We start from the raw sequence: 23,206 nt of genomic DNA, 5'->3' as shown, positions 1-23,206 counted from the left end.
AGACTAGATATGATGAAGAAAGGAGATTCAAGGCTTTCTAAGGAGCCCAGCAAAAAAAGCTACACTGTACCAAAGAGGAGTATCTTAATGACTTCAACAAAAGAACTTCTAGGAGCTGTAAGTTACTTCTTAGCCACATGCGCTTACTGAGTTTAAATCCTCTTTCTCCTGGACTCTGAACTAATTTGTTGGACAGTATGTCACAGCTTTTTTTGGGAGGGGTGGTAGAGGGAGGAGACGTTTTGTATTTACTATTCTTACCATACTACTTTAGTAAATATCTTTTTCTGAAAGAGAATTAAGTCTGACTAATTGATATCAACTGATAATAAATGGGAAAAACCTAACAGTGGGGGGTTTATGAGTTACAGAATTAGAAAGACATTCCTTCAGGGCTATCCCTAGGCCTTAAGGGACTAGCAGTTATTGAGCTCTGGGGACCGAACCCAATAATTCAAGTGAGGTTTGGGAGAGTAACTCCAAAATATGAGCTAAATCAGACAGTTGGCACTTGAAGTGAAATTAGTTTTCCTTCAACAGACTTGACTACAGAGATGAGAAAGAGCTTCCTTCCTTGTAAGATCCCTTAGTGTTTTTATTTTCCAAAGTCTGAAGTGTGCTATATTCTCTCTCTTTTTCTCACTCAAATCCCACAACTCAGCCTATGATTCTGAGTATTTTCACAGTCAGGTGAAAAACAGATTATTAACTTTGTATCTCTTTTTGCTTTCTCCCTTATTTCTTTATCCTTCATTGTTTCATATGTAGACAAACAAAACAAGACATTACATATAAATTCAATTATATATTTCCATTTCACACAGTGATCAATAACTATTTTAAAAACTTTACTTTGGTGAACTAGAAAGAAATACAGGCTCCTTTATTATGGGATGTTAATTGTTTTTATTAACTTAGTGCTTAAAATTTTATTCTCTTTTCTTTGTTTTGGGGTTGGGTTTTTTTTGGGTTGCTGATCCATGCAGCTTATGGTTCTCACCTGCTCATGGAGGAAAAGGCCAGTACATTAGAGATGGAAGAAGAGAACAGGGCAAAGTGGTGAAAAAAATGCTATTCGAAGCAAATTTAAGGCAAAATCCTGCTGTTTCCATACTAAAGTGAACTGATCAAGCAGATCTGTGCATCTCATTGCAAAAATATGAAACACTTTTCAAAATAATTAACATTGGCAAAAATTAGAACACATAGCTTAAAAAATGATATCCACAAATGTTTCAAGGAAGAATAAGTCATTCTTTGTCCATATAGGTCCACAGTACACACAGAAATGTGTCCATTTGCCTTAAAAACATATCTACTGAAAAAACCCCACAAAATGCATAAGTTATTTAAAATAAATGTCACCAAATATATTTTAAAAGCAACTCCATAAAACAAGTGATTCTCTTAAAAATTCACTGAATAAGTTTTGATTTGCTTGATAAAATTGCTTACTATAATTAGGGTTTTTTTTTCTTGGTTTATTCATTGGAATGCCTAAGATACTCTGGCATCATTCTCTGGAAAATTTTATCAGAGACATGAGATTTAAAATAACAAAAAACCCTACTGCAGCAATATGAATGATGTGGTAAACTGATCTCAGTAGTAGAGTTCTGTGGAGAAAGTGAGAATCTTCTGATTTGGTTTTTGGATTTGAATGGGTAAACCATTAATAACAGTTTCAGAATTAGCTTTAGTAAGTAGAAGTATCCCCAGAGATCATAAAATACATGGCCAAAACTACAATGTATTTGGTCTCATCAAATGGCCAATTTAATTATTTTCCTTGACATTCAAGTATATGACTTATCCAATTCTTCACTGTATGTGTGGCTAGAATACAAATGTATTCTACTGTTTTAACTATCCTATATAGATTTACAGTGGTGCCATCTGATAGCACAAGGCAGGGAGAAACAACTTTTATATTAGATTTCTTCCCTTCCTGCTTTGGTCTTGGAGATTCAGTTAACCCATGTTCTCCACATGTTGCTGCTATGAGTCCTGAGCATGGAATCTTTAAATTCTCTGTATTTCCATTTTGAGTCTATTAAGAGGATTTGGCTAATATGGCCAAGGTGCACAAGTCATATATATATATATATATATCCATTGCAGCTCAGGGGACCCTGTGTTTGAAAGAATTAATATCACCATTTCAAAAATTGCCCCTTGAGAGTTCTACAACAATAACAAAATTCCATCTTGTGTTAAAAAAGAGACAATGCTGAAGAAAAACGTTCGTGGTGAGATTAAAACTGTCAAACATAAAAGAGTATCCTCAACAGCACTATTTGAAAACTCTCCCCAAACTGAAAAATACTTTGTCCTAAAGGTTGGGCAAAACTGGACGTGCGGGGCACTGTTTCCTGGGTGCAGACATCCCCCTATCCAGACAGAAGACACGTCCGACAGCAAAGCTGTGTGAAAAGCTTCCGCTCACAGAGATGATTCGATTTCACCATTTCACAAAACATTTCAGCAGCTAGAGTCCCATGTTCATAGGAAAAAAAAAAGAAAATTTATCATGAGGTTTTTTTGCATTAAGATGCCAAAAGAAATGTGTGGAAAAGCAAATCCTTTCATGAAGAATGGCACAGTTCATTATTTTTATGTATTATACAAAAAAGAAAAATCACTAAATACGAAGATAATTTAAACAGGGATCTTTCTACCCTTTAAAGGGGAGTTAAATTCTGGATCCTCAATTAAAATGTTTCTATGCCTTTTGCTAACTGTAAACTAAATGAATTGATAGGTGCTGCCCTATCCCTCCCTGTAGTCCCAGGTCACCCTTTATCACAACATAGAGGCACCATAGTACAGTGGAATCAATACTGAATTTGAATCTGGCTCTGCCAACTTACTATCTTGTATGATCTCAAAGAAGTCACTTAACCTCTCTGGGCCTCAGTTTGCTCATCTGTAAAATGCAGTGAGGATGTTTGGAATAGCTGATTATTATGTCTTTTAGCTATGAATCTCATGATCATGGTTTCCTAGATGAATGGCAATGATCAGAGGTGGGGAACCTGCAGCCTTGAGGCTACATGTGGCCTTCTAGGTCCTTGAGTACAGCCCTTGGACTGAATCCCAACTTCACTGAACAAATCCCCTTAATAAAAGGATTTGTTCTGTAAAACTTGGACTCAGTCAAAAGGTCACACCTAAGGACCTAGAAGGCCACATGTGGCCTTGAGGTCACAGGCTCCCCACCCCGGCTTAGATTCTTATTATGCCTATACTAGCCATCATATTTCTGGAACGGTAGAAACAGAGCAAGATATTAAAAAATTTTTTAAAAAATTAAACATTCAGTGAAAACACTGATAGTATATTGGGCCTTTGTTGTCAAGTCAAGATTCTGATCAGTGTGTAGGACGATTCTTCAGAAAGAAGGGTGTCTTCAAATGGTTTGACAAAGCATAAAGTCGTAGAAAGATAACCAAATTGGAACTCAGAAGACCTACTTTCTCGTGTCAGTTTTGCTACTAACTAGCTGTGTGGCCTTGAGCAAGTCACCTTACTTTTTTATATTACAATATCCTTATCTGCAAAATAAAGGTTGTGTAATCTCTAAGGTTCCCCCATGTGTTTTCAGATTCTAAGGAATCAATTGGAAAATTCCTAAGAAAGTCAATTCAATATTAAGACAATATGATAGAAGAGGTGAATTTCTCATCTCTCTTTTTTTTAAAATGATGTAATGAAGATGGAGTCCAACTCAAAACTTAATAACACCCAAGCTTAAAGATATAACTTTTACATTGGATATGCCTGCCTCTCTTATTCTGTAACTCTAGATAGTATGTAGTAAAATATGCGATTCAGTTCAGTTATATTAGGATTACTGACCATTGCTGCAGGTCTCATTTGCTATACATGTATTTCCAACCAGCATGAAACCAGCTTTACACTTGACACAATTTTTGCTAGAGCCTTCACAGTGTAAACAATTTTCTTCACACCTGTTGGAGGAAACAAAGTCATAAATTCACTTGGAAATGCTTTTGATATGATGCTGGTAGATTATACTTCTGGTGGGAACTTCAAGCACTTGGATTATGTCTCATCGACAAATATTCTTGTTGCTAGGATCTCCCTTCTGATAATGGAATAGTCACTCATCCAGAATAAGTTTTAGTGGTTTTGTTATGTGTGTGTTTTAAACTAAATACCTACAATTATATGGCGTGAAGCAATTGAATGAATTTTCTCAGTCTAATCCTTAGGGAAAAGGCCTTCACAGTTTCCCAAATTGCTGCATCACCTTTCTTATCAATGTCAGCTAAGGACTGGATTAGCTACAGTGGCAGGATTTCACAGAGGATGCTGAGAAGGTTGAATGATGTAAGTTGTCTGTGTCAGATTTATTTATTGACAAAAAAGAAGTTTTAAGTATCTGTCAGTACGGCATGTTTCCTGAACAGTAACTTAAGTAAGGAAAATAGAATAGTTAATTTGTATTGTTACTAGCAAGTTCATGTCCTGGCTTGAATTTTCCACATCAACCTTGTATTTAATAAGTATTCTCTGAGCACCTGCTGTGTGTAGAATAATGTTGGTGTCCTATGCTCCTGGAAAAAACTCCACCTCTATAGCAGTTTGGTGTGTGTGTGTGTGTTTGTCCTTCATTGCTGAAGAAGACCTTTCAGAGAAATGATGACATGACTTGCACTTGACTTTGTTTTGCGTGAGGGAGGGCTGTGCAGGTCACTAGCCTCACTTCTCCTCCAGAGCCATCTGAATCCAATGACCAGATATTCATCAGGATGACTGGAGATGACCCAGGATGAGGCAATTGGGGTTAAGTGACTTGCCCAAGGTCACACAGCTAGTGAGTGTCAAGTGTCTGAGGTGACATTTGAACTCAGATCCTCCTGACTACTGCACTGGTACTCTATCCACTGCACCACCTAGCTGCCCCTTATATTCATATATGTGTGTGTTGTCTTCCCCTTTTTAACCCACTTGCATTTTATAGGGATCTTTACTTATCAGTCAATTCACAAGCATTTATTAGGGTATCCACAGTACCACATGCAGGCACTGTGGATGAAAAGCAGTTTGGTAGATTTTAATGGAATACCAATGACAAAACCTGTGATGGACTACGGAAAGCTCTGGGAAGTGGACAAGAGCCTTGAGGGAACTGCAGAAATGATAAAGGTACTTCCAAGGGCATTGTTTGTCCTATGAAATCCATACTGAAAGGATGCCCCTTAACGTTATGTATATGGTCAAGTGGAATCCTTAAAGTTGGCAACTTTTTTAAACTAATGAGATCTGCTATTATTGAACTTCTTAGTGTCCAGTACTTAGCACAATGCCTGGCAGATAGTAAAGGCTTGAAAAACTAGGGTTTGAATCCTGGTTTCAACACTTAGATAATATGGATGACCATGGCCTCAGTTTCCCCATCTGTGAAATGGGATCGTTCTTGCATTATTTGCCTCGCAGAGTTGTAAGGAAAATGCTTTATAACCTTAAAGTTTTATACAAATTAATATACATTATATATGTAAGTTAAACATACATACATATTTCAAGAAATGTCATGCTAACTTCAACATTTTATCAGTAATCCAATTTTTAAAGTAACATGACAGGCCAGTATATGAGGTACTTTATCTTAATCTCCAGTTACTAAATTGAACCATGGATGAGATTTGCATAGGACAGGGACTGGACTTGTGATTTGATTGTTGTAGGATGCTTGAAGAAATTCTCTTGATTGATAGAAGTGTATACCTTATTTGCAAATTAGTGAGTTGCCTAAGATGCTAAGAGTTCAAGTTGCTTGGTCACAAAGCCAATATGTGTCCAAGACAGGACTAAAGTTCAGGTTTTTCTGTCTCCCAGACAGTTACCCCATACTGCCTCTCACCATGGCTGATTCAATAGCAGCCACCTTCTACTCCAAGTACTTTTGGGATACACTAATAGGATCACAGATTTAGAGTGGAAAGAGCCCATCTAATTCAACTCTCCCATTTTATGGAGGAGGAAAGTGAGGCCCATCAAGATGAAATAACTTGCCTATGGGTACATCTGTAATTAGTAACAAAGCAGGTGACTCTTCTCACTGTAGAGTGCTTACACCAGGTCCCTGCGCTTGTAGAAGAAGTAAAGAATAGCCTTCATCCTTTGGAACTGAGGATGCGTTATTAATAGAGGAGATTATTATCATTCAATTCCAAGCTTTCTCTGGGTTAGGCATATTTAGTTTAATTATACAAGAACCATCTGACTAGTTAAAAGTAAAGAGTTTGCTTCAGAGAAGTCTTCAGGGACCAGATCAAGACTCAGCAAGGAAAGTTGAAGCTGAGCAGATTAGCCCTGCAAACTAACAAAAGATATAAGGCTACACACATCAGTATATCTGTAAAATAATCACCACCAAAATTAGGTCTTTCATAAGATCATAGAAATGTTAGATAACTCACTATTCTCTCATTAGCTTAGTAAATCTCTTTTTAAAAAAGCAAAAGGGGGAAACAAACTGAAACAGTTATCAAAAGACAACCTTCTACATCAAGCCCACCAACAGTGGTAGAGCAAGAACTTCTGTGGACATAATCAGTAAAAATGATGAATCGAGGCTTGTCAAGAGTTGGATACCTGTCAAGACCATCACAGGCACGAATGAGGCAAAGAATACTCTTTTCCTTGCAAGTACCTGTCTAGAAATGCAAAACCAGTTGTGTTTGAGAAAAAATACAAGTCCACTGGGAAAGGAAAGGGGAAAAGTCTGTCTTGTTCTACAGATATTTGTTAGAAAAACAAGTCAGCCTAAAATATTTCTTGGTTATCATAGCACTCAGTGTGTAAAGGCCAAAAGGATGCCTTTGTGAGTGAACTGAGGTAAAGGGCCACTGAAGAAATTAAACCAATACTGTGTTCAACAGAGGGCACATATAATAACTGTATTAAATCACAACAAGAATAATGCTTATAACAGCTAAAATTAAAAGACAGCCTCTGGTACATTTTCAAAAGTTTAGAAAGATATAGTATTTGTTCAGAAGCATTGTTCAGTTAATTAAAAATACTTATTAAACAACTTTAATGTGCAAGGCACTATGTTAGGTCATGGAGATTTAAATACAAAAGTAAGACAGTTCAGTTGACCAAATAAGGCCAGTCAGTGGGCTGGGAGACGTGATCTGGGGCAGAGATGTCAAACACTCAGCCTGCCCTGTAAGGCCTGCTCTTACAGCCCTGCCACTCTAGACTACAGCCCAGACTAGGTTAAAATGTAATTGGGAAATATTTAACAAAACAAATACAATACAATGGAACATAGATAATGTTAATATGTAGTTTTCTAAGCTAATATGGGCCCACAGGGATCCTTCTGTATTGGTTTAATGGTTCCCTCATTTCTATTTAAATTTGACGCCACAGGATTAGGAAGCTCTCTTTGCAGAATGGTGGGTCAGTTTTTTTTTTCTTTTCCCTATGATCTGTAGCACATAATAGCTGCAAGGGAAGCAGGGAAGGTCACCAATCATTTCCTAGGGATGGACCATAAGGGGTTGTGGAAGAAAAGATAGAATTATACAGTGTTGGTTGCTTGCTTGGAATCTAGCAACTGGGGCTCAACACTGCTGCTCATAGCAATCCCTCTGAGGGATCTTCACTGGTCATGACCTTATTTCAGACTGAGTGTCTCTTTCCCTGGATTTTGCCCAAAGTATAGCAGGTTACTCATGGATTTTATGTGCAGATGCAGAACTGAAGGATACAGCAGCATCTCCTCACTGATGCAAAGCTTATACACAGTTAGGACAAATATACCTATTGAAAGGGCAGTGTGGAAAAATGGACAGTGTTGGACTTGGGAGTTAGGAAGTTTTGAGTTTAAATTCTGCCTCCAATACGTACTAGCTGGGCAAGTCTTTGGTCTTCGTTTTCTCATCTGTAAAATGAGGTCAGTAATTGTGCTTACCCTGCCAGGGTCTTTTTTCTTTGTTAATATTTAATATGAAAGCTCATGTAAAGAGCTTTGCAAACACAAAGTGCTACATAAAATACTATCCATGATCACTTGTGTGATCACTGTCACTGATAGTAACAATGTAACCATATCATTTTGAAGAGGCCATACTTGCATTTCTGTGATACAGTATAAAGAACTCTGCACACACGGGCTCTGATCCTGGCTTTGTCCTTAACTAGATTGATCTTGTTCTTGAGCAAATCACTGACTGCTCTCTCTCGCTTTCCTCATCTATAGAAAGAGGATATCCTTGCCTTGAAAGGTTAGTATGGAGATGAAATCAGATAAAGAACACAAAGCCTACACATAAACCCTATTCCTGTAGGGACACAGACATCAAACATGCAGATTCTGGGGCTTCATATAAGTCGCTTCATTGTCACCTAATGAACCACAATCCTATTTGGTCTCAAGAACTTCCAAGAAAGGATTATGTACCTCGCACACACTTTCTGCAGGAAACCTGGCACCTTGGCAAAATAAAATCCTTCATTGCAGCCCGGGACACATTTCTTCTCATGGATTTTAAAATTGTTGACACAATAGATACATTCTTCTTTGCCTGGCCCTGGAAAATACAGGAAAAGAAGCCAATTTTAAAAACCACAAATGATAATTACTGTGCGGTATCAATGCCACATTGTTCAAAGTAAGGCAGAGAGGTAACAGTGGCTCGCAGCCCAATTCAGTGACCTTTGGGTAAGCAGAGCAAGTTGGGCAGGCAGCTTAAGTGACTCCCTAGGCAGCACTCCTTAAGTAGTAATATTTGAGTACTTCACAAGTCTAGTAGATAAAGACTAATAATGACATGCCTGGGGGACATAGAAGCAAAGTCAAAATATAATCATAATCCTGATAATGGTGCACCAGTTTGTCATACATCAAGATCTATAAAGCTCCTCCATTTAACATTTGTGAGATAGGTAGTGAAAATATTATCCCCGAAATTGAGGTTCATGGGGATTAAGTAATTTGCTTAAGATCACGCAAGTGAGAGGCACAAGAGCTTTGGACTTGAACCCAACTAGGTCTGCTGTTTCCAGGTTTAGAACTCTTTCTGTGATACCATGCTGCTTTTTGAACATACAGTAGAACCTTGGTTTATAAGAAACCTGGTTTACATATGCTTCGCTGGGTGAGGAAAAATTTTTGCAAAATTTGTCTTGCAGAATGAACAATAATTTGGAGTATGAAGATCAAAATTTAGTTGAAAACATCACCCAAATAAGGCTGTAGCAACGAGAGCCATGAATATTTTTAATGATAACGCAATGTCATATTTCTGTGACATTCTGAAAAAATGCTAAAAACAAGTGTCCTTAGATAGATTCCTAGTAAGAAGCAAACGTAAAGAAAAAAAAATCAGTGAGTCAAAACATGAAAGTGATTCTAAAAAAATGAAAAATAAGTGAAGGCAGTAGTGTTAGCCAAACTTAGTGGAAGTAGCATAAGAGAGAACACTCCTGACGTTGAAATCCCCCATGTTCTCATAGAGGGAGATTCTCCTTTTGAGCAATAAACCTTCCTCCTCCTCCTCCTTCTCATCTCCCTCACTACTCTTCTCAAAGATAAAGTGCAGGTTAATTTATTTTATTTTCGGTTTATAATGTGTACTAATCGTTGCTATTGTATTTCAGGTACATTAGGGACAAAAAAACTTACTTAAAATAATAATTATTTTTTATGAATATTTTGGGGGATGTATGGATCATCCAACTTTACATTATTTCGTATTGCAAATTCATGTTGCAATATGAACAAATTGCATGATGAACAGAATCTCAGAATGAATTTAACTCGTAAACTGAGGTTCTATTGTATCTCATACTGTACTGACTGTACTTCTCTCATTTAGCCTTTAGTTCACAGTTTCTGGATGAGCTATGTTAGGCCTGTTATTAGTTAATATGGGCCAAGTTGGAAGAGACTTTGTAAACGTGTGGGTAGGGGTATAGGCATTGCCTTTGTCCTTTATTACTAAAGTGTATAATCAGTGGTAGACAAGCTATTGAAAAGTCTTGGAGGAGTAAAATGAAGCCAGGAACCCCAAGTTGAAGACAGGAAAGTATGAAGAAGTCAGCGATTGGGCAGAGTCAGGTGGGGATTTACCACCTTGTGTTAGGCAGTTGAGTCTGGCAGGAGCAACTCACCTCCCAGCACAGCAGTCAGCAACATCTGATGCTTTAGAGAAGGGCAGTAAGATGACACCTGGCTAATTTCTTAGACTTTTAAACAGTGGGGAGAAGTGACTCCAGATGTTCCTAGATAACCAGTATCTGCTGGATTTTTTTTAAAAAGGAATTTAGTTCATTCCCTTGAAGTCTAATTTCAAAGCAGATAATATCTGACTCATACCTATTCAGTGGTCACTGAAAGATGCATTAAGTAGACATCCCATTCTTCCAGAAAACATTAAAGAGAAGGACTATTAGCTGTCAATTCTGTCATTATTGTACCAGCGTATATATTTCAGAATCACAAAAGTTTTAAGAACTGGAGGGGACCTTAGAAAGCATCTGATCCAATCTCCTTATTTTAACAGATGAGGAAACTGACACCTGGGGATGTTAAGTGATTGCCCAAGGTCACACATGTAATACTGTTTAAGGAAAATAGCTGGTAAAATTGTTTGATTAGATTAAAAGCTTGTGAAAGATAATATTTTAAAATAAGATTGGAAAGATATGTGGCAGCCATATTGTGGAAAGCTTTAAATGTCAGGTTGAATACTTTGCATTTTAGCACAGACACAATAAGGAGCCACTGAAGATTTCTGGCTTGTGACAGAAGAATGTTGTAAACCATAAAACACTACACAAACAAGTTACTATAATATTATAATAATCTGTATTATAGTTATCTGAACATGACTTCATTCCTACTAAGCCTCTGATCACTTCTTTCCTGCTGAGTAATCCGAGCAGTCACCACAGGAGAGGAAAAGAAACTTGCCTGTGGTTAGGAGTAATTTTCTCTCATCTCCCCAGATCTTTCTCCTTTGTGGCTTTAATGGAGTCAAGGTGAACAAAGACAATGCAGAGGAAAAAACAAAGAGGGTTATGACTTCAAACAGGGTGAGGCAAATGAGGTACCCATAAGAACAGTGAGAGGGGAAAGTGGTGGATACAAATATAATGAATGGAACACAACACCCCATCTTGTCTCCTCAATGATGGCAACTTGACATCCTGGCTGCCAGAATATAAAGGGAATGGATTTATTCTCTGTTTAACTTGACCTTTTGGTCCCAGATTTCCCTCCCTGTTTCTGGTCTTCTTTCAGTACCATTTTTTCTTTACCTTGTATGTTAAATAAAGTACATCACACAAAGGCAGGCTAAATACAAGTGACCTTTACTGTAGAAGAGATTTGGGAAGTAATGAGTGGGGCACATGTAGCCTCGAGGCTACATGTGGCCCTCTAGGTCCTCAAGTGTAGCTCTTTGACGGAATCCAAACTTCACAGAATAAATCTGGATTCTGTCCAAGGGCCACATTTGAGGACCTAGAGGGCTACATGTGGCCTCAAGGTTGCAGGCTCCCTACCCCTGTACTAGACATTTATAGGTGAAGCACCTCTAATAAAATTCACTTTACTCTCTTATCTTGGTAAAGAATTGGAGTACTGCTCCTGTAGGAGACAGGACAGGTTTTGATAGAACTAGAACCACAGCTAAGGAAAGACTGTGTTCTAGGGTATGAAATCTAAAAAATAGCTTTTATCCTCCTTTAAGGAAGAAAGCTTGGAGGATACCTGGTGGTTTAATGGTGGAGTGGTAGCTAGGCAGGAGCTGGTGATAATGGGAGTAAGGGTGGGAACACCATCACTGAGGTATCAGTGACTATCTGCAGAAATTCTTCAGGGTTCCACTGACAAGGCCTAGCACTGGGCTGGAAAGGGTCTTTCCCTTTTTAGCCTGGTGTCAGCTTGTGAAGAGGGAAGGGAAAGGAGATAGTGCTTCTCTTCCTGGTGGAGTTCAGTGTCTTTATAGTGATGCTTCTTCCTCCTTGATCCCAGGGGCCTTTTCTTTTCCCAAAAAATTTGCTCTCCTTGGCTTTTCATACTTTCCAGGCCCAGAACTCAGGAATTGTTTATGAAGGCCCAGTTGAAAGTATGGTAGGCCACCCTATGAGGCCAGCAGGAAGGGTACTTCAGAAAAGGGAGGGGAAGGGACTTAGCCACCCCAGGGTCATCTGAAATGCTTCCCCCAAAACTAAAAGTTCTTTCTACACAATCTGCCCCAGGAAATTGGTGGTATGGGGTGGAGGCATAAAGTGACAAAATGTGGATGAAGATAGTCCTTCATCTCTAGGACTTTTCTTTCCCTTAAGCTTTTCCCTAATAAATCATTTAAACTTCCCAGGGGAATATGTAGGAAAGTTAACTTGAGGCCCAAGTGATTCTGGAATAAAAGAGAACCACCCCTCCAGCCCCACCCCACTTCCTTCAGGGACTACTGCTTTGGAAGGATTTGTGTTCCCTTGCCCTGGGAGGAGGATGGATTTCAACAACCTGGCATAAGGTACTGGGCTAGGAGTAAGGAAAACTGGATTTTATTTCCTTCTTGGGATATATTTATTCATAGTATTTCTCATTAGTACTTCAAAATATGTATCTGCATTTTAAAGGTAGCTTCCATAGAATTCTACTGTGCTCTAATAATACTTTAGGTCACAAACATTTACATTTTAACACAGATATAACTTGGCCCTTTATTGGAGGTCTTTCCTAAATTCAGAATCATTTTTTCTTTCAAAAGGAAGATGGGATATACATAGAGAACAAATAAGGCAGCATTTAGTTTGCAGAACGACAATTTAAGATTAGGGTCTCAAAATTTCAAGAAAATGCCATTTGCAAGTATAGGGAACCTTAATGCTGCAAAATAATTTTTTATTTATTATTCCTACAGGAAGCAGAAGTATTTTTGAAAACAAACTATCTACAATGTGCCCTTGACAAAATGAAAAGTAATTATTACAAAATACAATTCTTAGCAAGAAAAAAAAAAACAAAGGACTAAGGATCTTGCTTCCAGTAGTGTCTTTCTGTCATGGGGAGATAACTGTTATGTAAGCTCAAAGCGATGCTTTGTCACTCTCCTAAAAGAGAGGTTGAAGGGGCAAGAGAATGTCATCATGGCAGAAGTTCTACAATGGGAGTACCTCAGGGTTTTATACTTAGCTCTATCTTGTTTGACATTTCTCTCAATGACTTAGACAAAGGCATGCAGATGACATAAATCTGAGGTTAGCTAACATAGTGGATGACAATGTCAGGATCCAATAGGATCTTGAAGAGGTAATGAATTGGACTGAAACTAATAGGATGAAATACAATAAAGACAAATGTAAAGTATTATGCTTAGGCACAAAAAAAATCAATTTCACAAGTAGAAGATGGGTAATACATGGTAGGATAATAGTTTTTCTGACAAAGATCTGAGGGTTTTAGAGCACAACAAACTCAGTGAATCAGAAGTATGTTTTAGATGCCAAAAAAGCTAATGTGATCTTGGGCTGAATTAAGAGGTGGCAAGCTTCTAGGAAAAAGGAAGGACTCATTAGTTCTGGGGACCAGAGTTTAAAAATGATATTGAAAAGCCAAAGTGTCCAGAGGAGGAGAATCAAGTTGGTGAAGGGCCTTGAATCCATGTCACAGTGGAGACAGAAACAGAAGCAATATTATCTCTGAAGTATCACACAGATTTAATTAGAAAATAGTTTGGGAATTCAAGAAACATTATACTATCCATATAGAAAGACACATGATATAGTGGGAATGAAGGACTTGAATTAGTTAAATTATCTCTCTCTTTTCCAAGAGCAGTTTAGCTGATTATTTTTATACTTAATGATTCAATTCAGCTCAAGAAAATGTTAATGATAATCTTATCTTTCAAAATGTGGATAGAACCATTGAAGGAAAGTACTATTCTTAGCCCAAATTTGACTAACAAGGAGGACCTGGTTGCTGTGGTAAAAATGATGGAGCCTTGGATAGAAATGATCATTTCCTGTCAGAATTTATGGTAGAAAGGAAAAACTGAATACAGCCAGACGTATACTTAATGATCAGAAGAATCAATTTGAAATGTTCTAGAGAAAAGATGGGTAGGATATCATGGTCTATAATTCTATAGAATGAGTTGGTTCAAGAAGGCTTGGAAGCTCTTAAGAATGAAATTGGGGGGGGGGGGGGGAAGCCAAGATGGTGGAGTAGAAAGATGCATATACTCTAGTGCTTCTCCCACAGCCCACATAATACCTGTAAAAAAATGGCTCTCAACAAATTCCAGAGCAGTGGAAGCCACAGAATAACAGAGTGAAAGAGATTTCTAGCCAAAGGTAACCTGGAAGGCTGATAGGAAAGGTCTATCCCATGGGATGCTGAGCAGAGCAGAGCCTAGCCCTGGCCACGTGGCACAGGGAGGAACAGGACCAGAACAGGCCCCCAGGGCAGAATCCATAGCAGGGAGGGTCCCAGATCCCTCAACCCACAAGAGCCAAAGAAAGCTTCAAAGGTTAGTGTGGGAGGGCTTTCCCATCTGGGCAAGAGGGAAATGGGGTCCCCCCAGCACTGCCCCAGGTGGTGACTTCAGAAGTCAAGTAACTGGCTGGGAAAGTACCCAAAAAAGGGGAAAAAAATAAGACCATAGAAGGTTACTTTCTTGGTGAACAGGTATCTCCTTCCATCCTTTTGGATGAGGAAGAACAATGCATACTGTCAGAGGAAGTCAAGGCTTCTACCTCCAGTACCTCCAAAATGAATATGAAACGAGCTCAGACCATAGAAGAGCTTGAAAAGTGAGTCAGCAACTTGTTAACGGAGAACCAAAAAAATGCTGAGGAAAATAACACCTTTAAAAATAAGCCAACTCGAGTGGAAAAAGAGGTCCAAAAAGTCAATGAGGAGAAGGCTTTAAGAAGCAGAATTAGCCAAATTGAAAAGGAGGTTCAAAAGCTCACTGAAGAAAACAGTTCTTTAAAAATGAGTGTGGAGTTCAGGGAAGCTAATGACTATATGATAAACCAAGAAGTTACAAAATAAAACCAAAAGATTGAAAAAATATAAAATAATGTGAAATATCTCATTGGAAACACAACTGACCTGGAAAATAGATTCAGGAGAGACAATTTAAAAATTATGGGACTACCTGAAAGCTATGATCAAAAAAAGAGCCTAGACATTATCTTTCATGAAATTATCAAGGAAAACTGCCCTGATATTCTAGAACCAGGGGGCAAAATAAATATTGAAAGAATCCACTGATCATCTCCTGAAAGAGATCCCAAAAGAGAAACTCCTAGGAACATTGTGGCCAAATTTCAGAGTTCCCAGGTCAAGGAGAAAATATTGCAAATAGCTAGAAAGAAACAATTCAAGTATTATGGAAATACAATCAGGATAACACAGGATCTGCCAGCTTCTACATTAAGGGATCAAAGGGCTTGGAATAGGATATTCCAGAAGTCAAAGGAACTGGGATTAAAACCAAGACTCACCTAACCAGAAAACTAAGTATAATATTTCTTTGGGAAAAAATGATCATTCAAAGAGATAGAGGACTTTCAAGCATTCATGATGAAGAGACCAGAAATGAATAGAAAATTTGACATTCAAACACAAGAATCAAGAGAAGCATGAAAAGGTAAACAGGAAAGAGAAATCATAAAGGATTTTCTAAAGCTGAACTGTTTACATTCCTACATGGAGAGATAACATTTGTAACTCTTGAGACTTTTCTCGGTATTTGGGTAGGTGGAGGGATTACACACACACACACACACACACACACACACACACACACACACAGAGTACAGGTTGAATTAAATCAGAAGAGATGATATCCATAAAAAAATAAAATTAAGAGGTGAGAGAGAAGAATATTGGGAGGAGAAAGGGAGAAATAGAATGGGGCAGACTATCACTTATAAAAGAGATAAGAAAAATCTTTTTCAATGGAAAAGAAAAGGGAGGAGGTGAGAGGGGAAAGGTAAAGCTTACTCTCTTCACATATGGCTTAAGGAGGTAATAACATGCTCACCAAATTTGGTGTGAAAATCTATCTTACACTATAGGAAAGTAGGGGATAAGGGGACAAGTGGGGTGAGGGGGATGGTAGAAGGGTGTAACTAGAAGTAAATACTTTTGGGAAGGGACAAGGTCAAATGAGAGAATAGAAAAAAAAGAGGGGACAGGGTAGGATGGAGGGCAATATAGTTAGTCTTACACAACATGACTATTATGAAGTCTTTTGCAAAATGACACAATATAGCCTGTATGGAATTGCTTCCTTCTCAGTGGGGATAGGTGGGGAGGGAGGAAAGGAGAGAAGTTGGAATTCAAAATATTAGAAATGAATGTTGAGAATTGTTATTGCATATAACTGGGAAATAAGAAATACAGGTAATGGGGTATAGAAATCTATCTTGCCCTACAAGAAAAGAGAGAAGATGGGGATAAGGGAAGGGTGGGGTGTGATAGAAGGGAGGGCACATTGAAGGAAGGGGTAATCAGAATGCAAGGTGTTATGGGGTGGAGGGAGGAGAGAGATGGGGAGAAAAAGTGAAACTCAAAATTTTGTGGAAATGAATGTCAAAATAAATAAAACCATTAAGAAAAAGAATGAAATTCTGAAGACAAAGAGATAAAAACTTTTGATGAGAAAAAATGGAAATTGTCTAAAGAGACCAATGTGGGTACTTGGGGAATTTACTGATCTACTTGAATTAAAAGAAAAGACAAACAGAGGATGAAAAATAAAGAACAGATATGAGAGGATGGATCTAAAAGGGTGGCATCTTGTAAAATAGTTTCAGGGGTGATAAAGCAGAGGAAAGCTAAGGCCAACAACAAAACCTTTTTAAAGCTAAATTTCTGGAAAAGAATAGGACAAAAAAAAAAGTGTAACACCACTGCTTGGGCTGAATGGGATGATAACAAAAGATAACAGGTAATAGTAACTGTGAGAGAAAGCCAAATCATTGGACACTTCTTTTTCTTTTGTTTTCTCTGTTGAGGTAAATGATCTTTGTCCAGGAAAAAAAAGAACAAAAAGGAATTGAAATCCAAGATAGGTAGGGATATATAGTAAGAGAGTACCTGGCTACTCTTGACATGCTCAAACAACTAGGCCTGAATCAGTTATGTCCAAGGGCATGGAAAGATTTGGGAAATTCTGTCTCTGAGCTATAGTGATTTGTTATACATGGGAATTTATGAGATTTATGTTTAGGAATGAAATATGTGACTTCTGATAGATCATGAAGAACCTAAGAGATGCCAAAGTCCTCATGGAATACAAAAATTGTTCTGATTTAAAAAAAATTGAGAGTGGAGTCTATAAATCACAGCTGTGAGGATTGGACTATTGCTATGCCCTAGATGACAGAAGTGACTCCATGTTTGATTATTAACTTAACTTGCTCATGTACCAGGAAGTTCCTGTTACCAAATACTATCCAGTAACTGGTTTAGTCAGCTTCATTTAGGTGCCTTGATCATAATCAGTTTAGCAAACTTCATCTAATCCATGTATGTAAAATTAGCAAACTTTCCTAATCACAGTGCCCTTATGATTGATAAAGCAGGGAGGGTTTTTGGTCTGGGCCACCTACTGATTGACTGCCCTAAGGTCCCCCTCCCATTTAGTCCCTATGAATCTGCCCAGCAACAATAATCAGATATAAGGGCAGAGACCCAAAGCTCTATACTCTTGAGTGGGGCAGGCACACATCCTCCCTGCCTGGGGACCTGAAAGGCCACATGTTTGAAACCCATGAGTAATAAACTGCCTGACTTGTCATCCTTTGAATGCTTGTGTTCCTTCTCAGTACATTACCCATGATTTCCTCCCAATAGCTCAATGTAATTGACTCTGATTCCTGGAAAAATTTTAGAATATTTATTAAGGAAATGGTTAGTGAAAATCTAGAAAAGGCAGCAATGATCACCAAAATTCTAGATGGCTTCATCATGAACAAATCATGCTAGACTAACCTCATTTTCCATCTTGATAGGATTACTAAACTAGCAGAGCAGTGAAATGTTGTAAACAGAATTTACTTAGAATTTAGCAAAGCATTTGATAGTCATTCATGTTAATTCTAGCAGATAAGATGGGGAAATAAAGGCTTGATTATACAGTTAGCTGGATTACAAACTGGTTGAATGACTGGATTCAAAGAATAGTCATTAACGGTTTAATGTCAATTGGGAGTAAGACTTTGGTAGAATGCCCCAAGGATATATGCTTGGCCTGGTGCTGTTTCATGTTTAAAAACAAAACAAAACAGTGACTTGGAAGAAGGAAAAGATGGTATATTTATCACATTTTTAGATGACACAGAACTTGGAATTTCTCAACAGGCTAGAATATTGGAATTAATAAGGACCACAAAATGAAAAATTGCATACATATTTTAAAAAATCAACCAATATCAACAAATAAAGAGAAATGTTGCTAGTCAGCAGGTCATCTGTAAAAGATCTGGAGATTTCACTGGGCTGCAAGCTACATATGAGTCAACAGTGTGATATGGAAACCAAAAAAGCTAATTCTCTCTCCGACTGCATTAAGAGGGATATAATGACCAGGACTAGGAAGGCGACAGTGTTATTGTTCTCTGCTAAGTTCACACTACATTTGGATTATCATGTTCAGTTTTAGGTGCCATATTTTAAGGAGGACAATGATAAATTTGGGAGTGTCTGGGCCAACTAGAACAGTGAAAGAACTTGAGAGCATATTGTATATTAATCAGTTGAAGGAAGAGGAAACATTTAGGGTAGAGCAGAAAAAAGAAAATTCAGGTGAGACAAATTGGCTGTCTTCAAGCATTTGAAGATCTGTCTTGTGGAAGAGTGATCAAGCTTGTCCTGCTTCATTCCACAGGGCAGAACTAGGAGAATGGGTAAAAGTTGAAAAGAGGGAGATTACAGCTTGAGGTAGGGAGAGACTTCCTAACGATTAGAATTATCCCAAAGTGCTGCCTCAGTAGGTGGTAGTAGGAGTTTTGTCCTTCCTAGATGTCTTCATGCAAAGGCTGGATAATCAGTAGAATACAGAGAGGATCACTGTTTGGTTACAAGATGAATTAGGTGGCCTTGGAGGTCCTTTGAAATGCTGAGATTCTCTTCATTTTACAAGTGAGGAATGCTGAACAAATAAGAGCTAAGAAGAAATATAGTTACATTCCCTAAGTATCAATGATTAAACAATTTCTATAGTATTGCGTTGAGATTTCTGGTCCATAAATTAAAAATAAACATGGAACTGAATGTGGTGGGGCACTTCTGTGAACTCTGGGAAGGCTGAGGCTGGCAGATCTTTTGAGCTTGGGAGTTCTGATCTGCTGTGAGCCATGCTAATCAGGTGTCTGCATGACATATGGTATCAGTATGGGGAGTCAACTGGAGTGAGGTTGGGAGGTACCAGGTTTCCTATAGGGAGGGACTCGCTGGCCCAGGTGAGAAATGGAGGAAGGCAAAACTTCTGTGCCAATCCGAGGAGGGACTGGACCAGCAAGTAACTACAGTACTGCTCACCTCGGTGAGATGGGGAGACCCAGTCTTAAAAAATAAAAAGAAAAGAAAATTGTAAATGGAGACATTCCACTGAAGGAGAGTCAAAATGACTTCATGAAAAATTGATACAAGAGGAAAAGTTTACAGAAAATTTAGAGAAGACTGAAGGGTGACTTGCTCCTTAGGCATATGAAGAGCATGAAAAAGATGCTAGTGAATTGTTCCCTATTTTCCAAGAGACCCAAAGCAAGAGGAAACCCAATTAAGCTATTGCCAGATTGTGATTTTATACAAGAATCTCTGTGGTACACTCTGAGTGATGAAACAATGGCCAGACAGATAGAGTACTGGAATTGCCATGCCTCAAGGTTTTTGTAAATGAGAAAACCTGGTTTATGTACTGACTTACCAAGAGGAAAAAAAAACCATTGTCGATGATCTCATGAGATAATTAGCAAGTCTATGATACTATGTTTAGTTTCATGATTGTGATAAAAGTTAGAAGAGATCCAAGAGCATGTGCTTTTCAGGGTCCCAGATACTAGACAGCCCTATTCTGCTATTTCTAGATGCTAGGGGAAATGAGACCTTTAAGACTAGTTGGCAACAACACTCCAAGTTTAGAATACTGAAAGAGGGCAGATCTAGAAATGTGTATATATGAATGGTAAGAGGAATAAGTAAAAATATTAGAAAGGGAACATAATGAATGATGTTTATGTTGTCTGGAAGTTTTGAATATGAAAGAGAGGAATTTTCTTAAAGAAGTCTGTCAGCTTTTTTTTTTTTTTTTACTTACCAAGATCAATGAATAGTTTAGAGTTAGTCCCAGGAAATGAACCACAGTTGATAAATGGGATTCAAGCTAGTGAACATGAATTGCTTAGAAATTTTACTATCATCATGGCAATCTATTCCCTTAAGGATATGCATGAAAATTAAATGTAAATAATCCCATTTCTTTAAAATTATGAAAGTCAAACCCAAAGGAATATAGATAAATTCAAGAAAATTGATGGAATGCAGTGGTGTCTAGCATTTGCATTTGGCAAACAAGGAGGTGGTCAGGATTGATAAGAGAGGCACAATGGAAAATTTTGCTTTTACCAAGATCTCAATCAACTTTTTGCATTCTGGTAATCCATCATACAGTCACACTTATAGGATAATCATTACAGTTTTTTTAGTGTATTCTTTTATGTTCATAACATGAGATGACTCATTCTTGGGCATGATTAGGAAAACTTCCAAGTCATCCAAGTTATTTGGGGGCAAGATAGCGTAGTGTAGTGGATAGGAAGGTGGCCTCAGAACCAGAAACATCAAGGTTTAAAGCACTGGTATATACTGACTATGTGACGTTTAATTTCTCAGTGCCCCAGGTCATTCTATAGGACTATATGCTGCAGAACAGTTGCTGATCTGTATTGTCTAGTAGATGGAGTTTCATTCCTGGGAGTTTCTTATGTCAATTAAATCACAGATTTGGCCTGAAAAAAAGGCAAAAACAACTTTAGAAAAGGCTGACATAGAAGTAATATTTAGTTCAAAATAGCACCAGATAAACTCAGTGACTAAGTTTCTTTATTCCAGATTGGCAAGGATGGCAGATTGCTACCCTGTATGTAATCAACTATTGCAAATCTCTGTTGATACTTAGACCATACGTAGATAGAATGTGATGAAAATTAGACTATAGATAGGTTTGGTAGCATTTTTTTTATTCTTAGTGTTACAGCAGTAGCTCCTTACAAATGGTGAAAGAAAAGGTAATTTGTTTTTTTTCCATCAAACAGCTATACTCAAGGACCCATAGTTATATTCCTCAATCTCTCTAGGCATTTCCCCTGGGCTCACCATAGCAGAAATGTCTCTGGTATGTCTAGTCAAGGGACTGAAATATAGTGACAATATCATTACCATCTAAGACTCCCCAAAGAGTAAGCACAAAGGGATTTTAAAACTTGCATGGACCATTAGACCTGGGCACAGGTGTTCAATTCAATAACTGCAGACTCGGATGTTCTAGAAGGCCATGCCTCACAGATTCAGAGTAATGGACAAACAAGAGCTGTGGAAGGATCTCAAAATCTGACATTAAGACAGTATTTGACCTCCAAATACCATCCAAGAGATTAATAACGATAGACTGTGAACTGACTAAAGAACAAGAAAGGAAGATTTGCCAAGAGAGTATTTTAAGTTGGAAAGACATTAACTGGAGACAGTCCCTAGATTTCAGTTAGAGCAACCCTTCAACCATGGCACTGGATTAAAAAAAAAGAACAAAGGCACCGAAAGCACGGTTTCCAAGCTTACAGATGCTGCTATATTGGGTGTGACAACAGATAATGAGGAGTGATCAGGAGAGTTCAGTGAGAGGCTGAAATGACTGCATGACTGGAGAAGGGATAAAAGAGGAGTGATGTGCAGAGGTGAAATGAGAAGAGCACCCTGCCACACTCAGAGCATTATCCATGAGAAAAGTCTTCTTAGGTAGCAGGATTAAAGTTAGCATGCAATTCCACTGATGGCAATTTTGGAACCTGAATTTCCCAAAAAAAAAAAAAAAAAAAAAAGCTCAAATAAAGTGGTAAATCACAGAAGACCGTGAAAGGGAAGAGCACAGGTGGTTAAAATTTCTTTCACCTGAAATCCAGGATTCTCAACAGCAGCTTGTGGGCTGAATCTATTAAGATTCTTTTTAATCAGCAAGGGATAAACAAAGAGTAATTGACCACAGGAAAACAGTAACTGAAAGAGAGTGGAATCTGAAATCACCTTTTATGGTTGGAAAGGATAAATGAATTTGATGTCTATGTTTGGTGACTAGGTTGAAAATCAAAATCTTAATTTTTTCAGCAAGCTTCATACATATCTGTCATATTTCAAGAAGAAAAGGTTAGCTCATACTAAGGAAAGAACTCCTTGACATTCATTGATTCAGCAAATATTTCTTGAGCAGCTATTTCAGTCTATGCAAGACACTGATAGGAATACAAGAGCTAACAGACTGTGCTCCTTGCTCTCATACCTCAGAGAAAGCAATCAGACTTGTACACAACTAATTATAAGACATCATATATTTGTAAAAGTGAATTACAGTAAAGTTCTATGGGAAGTGGAAATAAAGGTTGAAGGAAGGTTTCAGGGAAGACATGGCATTTGATTTGCATCTTGAAGGATGAAAGGAATTGGACAGGCAGAGCTGGAGGAAAGAGCATTTCAAGCAGAGGCAACAGGGTGAACAAAACTGAGAAAAGTTGAGGTCTGCTTAGGGAATGGCAAATAGTCTGGTTTAGCTACAAAGACAGGTTAGGATCAAATTATGGAGAGCCTTGAATGCCAGGCAAAGGAAACAAGGAAATAGGAAACTGGGAGCCAATAAAGACTTTTGTATAGAGAAGGACAAGAGAAATTGTACCTGGCTACCATATTACTGGAAAAAGCAGAAAGATTCTGAGGATTTAGAAGATTATAGGAAAAAAGACTAGATGGTCAATTTCATTGGCATAGGGAGGGAACTTCCAAATGAGGAAACTCCCTCTACCAATGTAGGCTGGTACCTTCTCTTCAACTTCCAGTCTTAGAGAGTTGTCTAGAGAACTAAAGGATTAAGTAATGTGCCCAGAGTCACATAGTTAGTATGTATCAGAGAGGACCAGAACTCAG

The 23,206-nt window shown here is 38.1% G+C and overlaps 1 protein-coding gene across 3 annotated transcripts in view; it reads right to left on the bottom strand.

Moving 5' to 3' along the window:
- Positions 1 to 882: 882 nt before the first annotated feature.
- PCSK6 (proprotein convertase subtilisin/kexin type 6) overlaps positions 883 to 23,206 on the bottom strand; it is a 249,589-nt gene continuing 227,265 nt past the window's right edge. For 2 of the 3 annotated variants that reach the window (XM_072616874.1, XM_072616871.1), the window contains 3 exons: positions 8,444 to 8,573; positions 3,859 to 3,971; positions 883 to 2,488 (listed from right to left, as the gene is read on the bottom strand). In XM_072616874.1, coding sequence (XP_072472975.1) covers positions 2,391 to 2,488; positions 3,859 to 3,971; positions 8,444 to 8,573 — 341 coding nt within the window. In that variant the 3' untranslated portion in view covers positions 883 to 2,390. Of the gene's footprint in view, positions 2,489 to 3,858; positions 3,972 to 8,443; positions 8,574 to 23,206 lie in introns of those variants that run through there. The other variant, XM_072616881.1, reaches the window with a different exon arrangement.

Source organism: Notamacropus eugenii, chromosome 1 (assembly GCF_028372415.1).
Source record: "Notamacropus eugenii isolate mMacEug1 chromosome 1, mMacEug1.pri_v2, whole genome shotgun sequence".
Lineage (NCBI taxonomy): Eukaryota > Metazoa > Chordata > Mammalia > Diprotodontia > Macropodidae > Notamacropus > Notamacropus eugenii.
The sequence above is the reverse complement of the archived record's forward strand: the minus strand, read 5'-3'. Positions and strand labels throughout refer to the sequence as shown.